Source organism: Lepidothrix coronata, unplaced genomic scaffold, assembly GCF_001604755.1.
Source record: "Lepidothrix coronata isolate B3197 unplaced genomic scaffold, Lepidothrix_coronata-1.0 Scaffold2, whole genome shotgun sequence".
Classification (NCBI taxonomy): Eukaryota; Metazoa; Chordata; class Aves; order Passeriformes; family Pipridae; genus Lepidothrix; species Lepidothrix coronata.
The window spans coordinates 1,007,229-1,015,752 of record NW_016690182.1 but is presented as its reverse complement, the minus strand read 5'-3'; the positions used below and the strand labels follow the sequence as shown (position 1 = coordinate 1,015,752).

Here is an 8,524-nt window from a genome sequence, read left to right as displayed (position 1 = left end):
TAGTGGACACAAATGAACCTACAAGTGTCTGCAGCATAGGTATGTGCTTTGCAAGCTAGATATCGCTTTTCTTTTTCCTTTCCTAAATTGTTCTTATTCTTTGTGAATAGTGCCTCAGTTCAGCCTGTCCTATGATTCCCCAATTCCCTGATCAAAGTTTAGACAAAATTATTATTACCCCCTATTCCGGCCCTAATAGCTATGGTTCTGTCACGAGGGGAGTTCTGAGAACGTCACTGTGATACTGTATTGCTTGGCTTTTATTTCTGTGTGTACCTTCAGGTCAACCTGTCTATTAAGCATTTTAGTACAAAGTACACATATACATAACCAATTCCTTGAACTGTACTTTGGTGGAGCTGCTCCGGGAATGCTTTGATTTGAGGCTTGTTTGCCTGATAGGAATTGCCCAACACAATAAAAAATGAGCTGTACGGCACTCAAAGTGCAATGGCTTGTTTTACTGCCACAACTCTGACTCTCCTGACGCCATGACAGACTCAGAGCTTCCAAATGGTTCTTAATTGTTTTATTGGAACTGTGTGGCAATGAAACCAAAGCTTTTGTTCTGCCTCTGGAGAAGGGGATTTTGACTCCAGTGGCTGGCATGTCAAGATTTGGATTAACTTGCTTTTTTCTGTTTGGTTTTGGAGTGTGCTAGCTCGTACTAACACTGGATGAATAAAGAAAGAATTGTACTGGGTTTATGTAGCTGCAAAACTGGTGCCAGCTGTGTTTCTTGAAAGCAGTGGTGGCCCCAGCTGGCCCAAGGCAATCGGAGCAGGGCGGCCCGTTCTGCTGGAGGTCAGCTGGGGAGAAGGGAATTGGGACCTGGCAATGGAACACTGCGTGACTGTGATGCCACCAACTCGACTGTTAGACTAGACTCCAGAGAGAAGATAAATATTTATGACGAGCTCTGAAAGCAGATACTAATTTTTAAAGTGTTTTTTTTTTCTAGCACTAAAAAAGTTATTTTAAATCTTGAAAGCAACAGATGTATCACCTGAGAGTGTACTTCGTGAGACGTGAAGTCCCATCTTTCTTAATTCATTTAGTTTTCTCAAAGACAAATTGTGATTTTTATAGGACTATTTCCCGTAGTCGTGCTGCAGGGTTAAAGTAGATAGTATGATTTATTTGGTGGCAAAGTGGGTTTATAAATCAGGGGAGTAGTCACCTTTGTTACACACAGTGGGGACAAAATACTTCAGTGATATGAGTTCTTTAACTAATCAGTACAGGAGAAGCATCTTGTCTCTGTATTTGTTTCTCAGTGCAAAGTGTGCAGCCATATGTCCTTTAGGTAAAACAGGGAAAGCCTGGGACAGAGGGGTCATTGCAGCACAGCACTAAGGGCCAGAGTGCTTGGAGAATTTTTTTATTTTTTTTTTCCAGCAGAGTTGTTCACAGGGGTGGGGAAGGAAATCTCCTGTTTGGCTGGAATCTGCTATGGTGACATCTCCCAGAGGGGTCTGAGGAGATTTGGTGGTTAATCCTCTCTTCCATTTGGGTAGGGGACCTTTGCAGATGAGATGCCCTGTTGGCAGAGCAGTGAAAGAAAAATCTGCCCTGCTGCTGACAGTGATCTGAGGGCTCCTGAAAAAAGCAGGAGCAGTAGCCTCTGGGGTTAAAAGATGCTTCTTGCTTGGGGCCAGCCCTGATGTCTTCAGCCATCATCTGTATTCTCTGCTACTGTGCAGGCTACAGGGATCCCAGCACCTTGCCTGTGTGTTAGGCCTTGGTGGGAAGTTTCTCACCATCCCCATCCCTTCTTGTTGATTTTACCATAAAATCAACAGAGCTTTGCAGCCAACCTTATTTTCTGTTACAACAGTACAATGTTACGTGTGTGTTTCACATCATAACACACCCATTTAGTCTTACAGGAATGAAATAGTTTGTTCTGGGCAAAGTCCAGCTGTGCAGGAAACAAGATAATTTAAAGTTGCGGAGTAGGAACAAGGAGAAAAAAATTCCCATCATGTTGACTCCTTCCTCATCCTCTACTGCAAGTCCTTTTACGTGTTTATCACTTTTCCTTGATACTGGGTATTAGTTTGTTGTTTTACACAAACACACCCCTGAGATAAAACTGATTTATTAGGAGCTTTTACTGTGGAAAATTTTAGAGGTCAAAATATTAGTAACTACTTTCCCATTCCTCTCTGATTACACAAATCACTGGCGGGAAAATGATCATCATCGTCATTGAATCATCATAAAATGGTTTGAATTGGAGGGGATCTTAAAGATTATCTAGTTCCAACCCCCCTGCCATGGGCAGGGACACCTTCCACTAGACCAAGTTGCTCAAAGCCTCGTCCAACCTGGCCTTGAACAATACCAGGAATGGGGCAGCTTCTTCTGGGCAACCTGTGCCAGGGCCTCCCCACCATCGCAGGGAAGAATTTTTCCCCAGTATCTTATCTAACCCTGCCCTCTGTCGGTGTGAAGCAATTCCACCTTGTCCTATCACCGCTCTAATCGGGAAGGTTTTCTGCAGGTGTTTGTGTCTTCTTTGCATGACATTAAGCTGATCCAGCGGTGCAGAGACTCCGCTTGTGCTGGGAGAAACACTCCTCTTTGGAGCAGCTCCAGCCCTTGATTTTCTCCGGAGAGGAAATGGAATATGCGTCTGTACTAACAGTTTTCCAGCACCGCTCCGTAAAAAGTAAACGGGAGCCCCAGGAGTGATGCAGTTTTTGGCACAGAGCCGAGTCTAAACGCGGTGTTTTGGGGTGGTTTGGGGGTGGTTTTGGGCTCCGTTCTGCGCGCGGGGCGCCGGGCGCGGCCGGCAGGGGGCGCTGTGCCCTCGGCGCCGTTCCCGTTCTCCCGCCGGGCCTCGGGAAACCGGGAGAGTGCGGGGGGGTTGGAATGATGGCATCGAAACGCTGTTCCTCCCGCCGTTTGGATGCCAGCCCAACAGAGCAGCTCAGCTAAATTTTCAGGTGTTTTCTGAAGGGTTTTCTCCGAGGCGTTAACTCAGAGCCAGTGAAAACCAACTCTCTCCTGGTTACAGCCGCTGTGACTCGGGAAAAGCAGGACCCTGGCAGAAGTCCTGTACAGCAGGGACAAACTGATACCTCAGCTCGGCTGTCATAGAGAAATTATTAGCAAACTTGACAATAACTGAAAGAAATGGCTGTGGATCTGCATTTCCTTCCAACCTGTTTCCAGGATATTCTGTAACCTCCAAGTCTAACTTTTGTTCTCCCAAAAGAATTTTGAGATGGGAACTTACTAGCTGTTGGTGCAATACCTATTTTAAACTTGTGGCCTAAATGCCTGACAAAGGAGTTTGAGTTTACCTTTTCTTTTGAAAGCTGGTGTAAAATCTTGGTCAGGCTCCCCATCTTACCTCTCCATAATATTGTTTATGTGATATTCAACGTAATTTATGGTTTACAGCACATTTTGCACCAACTCTTCTCTTTCCCATAGAAAGAGTCAGGTTCTTTGTCCGACCTCTGAAAAGTTTGTGGGACTTGAATGTGAAAACAAATGAACTTCCAAGAACATCCGTATAAAAGCAGATGCCATGAACTTCCCTTTTTGTTTATTCCTTGTGAAGTCAGTGGCCCTGCTAACAGTCATCCAGATGCCTCCACGAAGTCAATGTTCTCACAGTGTAAACTAAATTCTTCCACTTATTGCCCAAGAAAATCATCTACTTGGTTTGTGTCTCTGATGCAGTGGGAGGTGCAGACACAGGGAGGGCACAGAGCCCTCCACCAGCGGGAGCCGCTGCAAGGAGAGGCTGTGAGAGCTGGGGTGGAGAAGGCTTGAGGGATTCTCAACCATGTGTACAAACTCCTGATGAGGCCAGGGAGGGTAAATATGATGGAGCCAGGCTCCTCTCAGTGGTGCCCAGTCAAAGCAACAGAGGACACAAGCAAGAAATTACATAAGAAAGAACTTTTTTCACTTCTTAGAAGATTCCCTGAGTTTCAGGCTGTGCTGGTGTGAAACACACCTTCTGTGCTCGTGGCATGGCAGGAAAGCAGAGCCAGTGGCTGGCCCTTCCCAGACTGGTGCACAGCAGGTCCTTGAAGAACAGAAGGGGTTTTGTAAGTGGGCCTCTCCCTGGATAGATGCCATAAAAATGCAGCAAAGGGTGTTGCTGTATTGCACTGCTTAGTTTTAAACATTTTAAACATGTAGCATTAGTCACTTCATCCTGCATGTTAGGACTTACTAACACTGAAAGAAATATCGGAATGGTGTGGAATACAGATCATCCACTTAAGATGTTAGATGATATAATTTTATTTTATGTGAGTATTGTTTGAAATTTTTCATGGCAAGAGCTGGAAATGAGATGTTTACTCTTGCAGTGTGTAGCTGGAGAATATTCAATGCTTGTAGTAGACTTGGAATTTTATTGCTTTGGATCAATCCATAGAGGCACAACCCCCCCTAAGTTAAACTGGACTTAATATGGTGACTTCAGTTGCTGAAGTGCTGCAGTGTTAGTATGTGGTTCCACCACTCTGCCTGTCTCCCTCCTGCCTGCCAAACCACCGCTGTCACACTGGAGCAAAGGTCCTCTCTGCAAAAAAACCTGCTGGCTGGTTCATTTCACTTGGTGTTTATTGACACAAGTATAAAACCAAAATATTTTTGATCCTGAGTCTGTCAAAACATGTTAAATTTGCCATGTTAAGCCAAGATACCGAGTCTTGACTCCTGCACAGCGTCACAGGAATCACCTTTCTTGCTGCTGTGTACTGCCACAGCTGAGGGTAAAATGCCATTGGAGCACATTCCCTACCTGTAGAATTCATATCCGACTAAAGCACTGTACTCTGAAATCTTACATTTGCATTACGTTTTGGTTCTTGGGGATGGTTCTTATGTTGCCAGCATTAATTTCAAAGAAAAACAGGGGAAGGCAAACTGTATGTAGCTAATGGTACTTCTAAGTGTACAAAACTTGCTAAGTCATAGGTCTTAGAGGTAAGATCAATTTGGAATTAATGGGATGTAGAACTAGTGCAACACAGAAAAGTGAAGAATATAAATAAATGAATTCATATATGTAAACACCATGGACTGTTTCTTTGCATTTTTTGTTTCACTTCTTGAAAGCTGTTTCAGTTTTCCAGGAATCTTCTCCACAGTCATGTTTCCACTTTTCAAGGACCTGTCTTGGAGAACTAGGTCGAGCTTCTGTCACAATATGTGCCACCAATTGCAGCTTCTCTTGGCTTTCACCACTGTGTTTGCAGCATAACATTTGCAGAAAACCACGAAAAAAAGGTCTTGATAACTTTACAACTTGTCCTTTATTTTCACTGTGGACTGGAGAGTCCACATTGGTAAGGTTTTCATTTTTTCTGTTCTAATCTAAGAAAACAAGAGGTGATACCAGTAATTGTTGGGGAATATGACCCTGACTAAATTCAGAAAAAGAGTCTCTAGAGCCTGCAGCCAGAAATGGAGAATTGTGTGATAATCATTCGAACACCTCAATGTGCGTCTTGAAAGTAAGCTAGAATGTGAAAATGGGCTGACAGAGGTAGTTTGCTTCTGTGTTCAGTTCAGATGATTCTACATCTTTTGCGTTGGTATAAAAGAATAGCACAATCATTCCATTATAAACACCAGAACAAGCTGGACCCAACAGAGTAGATGACTGAAAGAATGCGAAAGGAGAAATGCAGGGAATGACTTGGTTATCTTTGTCTGTAAGAAGGGTAAATTTTCTAATAATTTCTAATACATCCCCCCTGCTTTTGACCTTTGTAACAAGGCCATTTGCATCACAGATTGGTCCTGAGGTGAGAACCCTGAGCTTATGTAACTGCATGAAAGGTGACCTGTTCCTCTGCAGTGACACTCGAGTTGCAACAGGAGCAGGGCACTTGAGCACTGTCTTGGGAAGCATCATGGAAGGCAGAGTTTGTGGGGTGATGGGAGAGAAGGAGGGGGAGAGTGATGTGTGTTGTGCAGAAGGAGCAGGAAGTTTGGGCCGCAGGACATTCCGCCTGCGCCGCTACCCCGCAATCGTTGGGCGTGTCCACAGGGTTCCGGACCTGGCAACGCGTACGCTGAGCTCCCTGACACTTGGAGAGCTCACCTGGGTGGTGTCAGGTTCCTGCTGCAACTCTGCAGCAGGCTGTGCTCCAACAGGGATCACCAGCAGCTGAAAAGACATCTGGACATCTACATTTTCCACTGCTAGGAAGAAGCAATGAAGCAAGTCGAGCAGTTGTGGTTTTTTTGTCTCCTGCTGGATTTTTTAATTTCATTTGACCCTACAGAGGCAATGTCTGTGACAGCCTCTGTAAGTTTGTTCTATTTCAACAGCACCAGCAACAGGACTGTGTTTGAGCGCTGCGAATGTGGCCTGTATGGCTTCAATTCTCCTCGACTCAGTGCCCAGGGGCTTGTGGGCATTCCAAAATCTGAGAATCATCAAGCCTGTGACAAAAATACTGAGTTCACTGTCACGAGCGAGCCGTGGATAGCACTGATCGAAAGAGGCGATTGCAATTTTACTGAAAAAATTCAGATGGCAACCAGAAAGGGCGCAACAGCAGCAGTGATCTACAATTCACAGGGCAAAGGCAACCACCCCCTCGTGATGTTGCATCCTGGTGAGTAAAAGGGTGTGAAGAGCTGAAATGTGGCCATTTCTTTCTCTGCAGTTGGGTTCAGGACAGCACAGCTGGGCTCTGAGGAAACAGGGATGTTTGTGGGTGATGGTTGCTCTCATCCAGAAATTCAATGGGGAAAACAATGTATTATGCAATTTGAGCCTTGACTTGAGTGCTTAGTAAGAAAGACCCTGCTGTTAAGTTCTGAGCTTGGTGCAGTGTAGCCAAAGGGTTGAGTCTCTGAAGTTAGTACTGCTTTTCACTTGCAAATTATTTTAGAGAGTGATGTAGAGAAAGCCTTGGTGTCTGCTTTGAAGACACAGTTTATTTTTCGAGGTTAGTGGACACAAATGAACCCACAAGTGTCTGCAGCATAGGTATGTGCTTTGCAAGCTAGATCTTGCCTTTTTTTTTCTACATTGTTCTAATTCTGAATAGTGCCTAAGCTCAGTCACAAGCTACATTTTCGTATCTTAATTTTGTTTTCAGATGGCTTAAAAACTTGGGATACTTCAGTGCACACCTAGTTTTCCTACTCTGGAGCAAGTCATCTGACCAAGCCCCTTCCATGAAAACACCAGGGCTAAACATCCCTTTGGAGGCATTTGAGGCTGAGCAGATTGGCTGGTGTTGATTGCATAAAGCTTGGTTATATTTTCAGGGGGGTGTTAAGTTCTTCGCTGCGCCTACATGGAACAGGTTTCAAAACAAAACCACATCTCTCTGATTGCTTATAGATTTACTTCTGATTATAGCTAGAGCTGTTACTTTTGAAATAAGTTTTCTACTTAAATGTGGAATGAGCAAATGAGAGGTTTGTTTAGGTTAGGACAAAAAGGTTCACTTAGTAAGCTTTGTGTATTTAGCAGTATTGATCTTGAGCAAATTGCTTCATCTGCTCTTCATTACCTGCTCTGCACGCCGCTATTGCAGTAGCAAAACCAAACCAATCTCCCTGGGCTACTGAGCTTCCAAAACCTGTAGCTGCTGTGCTGGAGGGGGTGGATGCTGGTGGACAGGGTTGATTTTGAAGTGGAGCGGGCTGGTTCCGAAGCCCCACCCCTAGGGAGGCCTTCAAACCTGAGCTGGGTTTGACTGTGTAACGCTCAGTGTGATGCTCTTAGAACAGGGCAAGGGATGGGAAATGGGCAGTGCAGGTGGACAGCCAGTTACTGGTTATCAACCACATGGATTCAGACTTATCCCAACGCCTGGTGGAAAAGCTAAGCAGTTCAACTAAGGGTTGAACTCTGTGTTTACACTAATTAATTTGGCAATTGCATAGGCAGCAGCTGATCTTGTGCCATGCAATCACTGCCCAGGAATATTCCTTTCTCAATGATGAGGTCCCACCCAAAGTCCCAGCCTGCACGTAGTGACATGTGGCTGCATGGGGATGTGTTTGAGCAGCTCCTGGGGCTGGGGGCAATTCCTGCAGAGCAGCTGATAGGAGCAGAGCCTCTCAGTCAGAAGAGTGGCTCTGTGGAGAAGAGGAGCTTGAAATGTTGTTGTTTCTCCTATTATTTTCCTTTGTTGCCTCAAATTCCCTGGGAGGGCTCTACAGCCTGTCACGCTCATGGTTACAGTGACTGCCATCACTCTGACCTCACTGCCTGATGTGGGACAACCTGGCAAAAACGTGTATGTGCCAGAGCAAGGGACTGGTGCCTGCAAACTGGCTGCCCTAGAAATAACTGCAAGGCCCTGGAGAAACAGGACTTCTAGTTGCAAGCTCCATAGATCAAATAATAATTAACCACACAAACACAACTAGTACATAAATAGAAAAAGGGGTTGTTGGCTGAAGTGACAGGTTTATAGCATCTGTTGAATGACAGGGGCACCAATGGCCGGTGAGTGAACAGTGCTAACTCAGTACTCCACAAGCCAGCTCCCCGGCAGGACTGACATGGCTCGCTGTG

At 45.1% G+C, this 8,524-nt stretch overlaps 1 protein-coding gene across 1 annotated transcript; it reads left to right on the top strand.

Moving 5' to 3' along the window:
• The first annotated feature begins 5,827 nt into the window (after nt 1–5,827).
• LOC108499357 (RING finger protein 148-like) lies at nt 5,828–7,261 on the top strand. The gene is made up of 2 exons (XM_017819109.1): nt 5,828–6,602; nt 7,092–7,261. Exons 1-2 carry the CDS (start codon nt 6,197–6,199, stop codon nt 7,127–7,129), a joined length of 444 nt encoding a protein of 147 aa, XP_017674598.1. The 5' UTR covers nt 5,828–6,196; the 3' UTR covers nt 7,130–7,261.
• The last annotated feature ends 1,263 nt before the right edge of the window (nt 7,262–8,524 follow it).

Excerpts from the sequence above, each read along its gene's own strand:
- LOC108499357 (XM_017819109.1), top strand. The coding sequence starts at position 6,197 with ATGAAGCAAGTCGAGCAGTTGTGGTTTTTTTGTCTCCTGCTGGATTTT. Across the intron at positions 6,603-7,091 it reads CCTCGTGATGTTGCATCCTG|ATGGCTTAAAAACTTGGGAT; the intron begins GTGAGTAAAAGG and ends TTTTGTTTTCAG.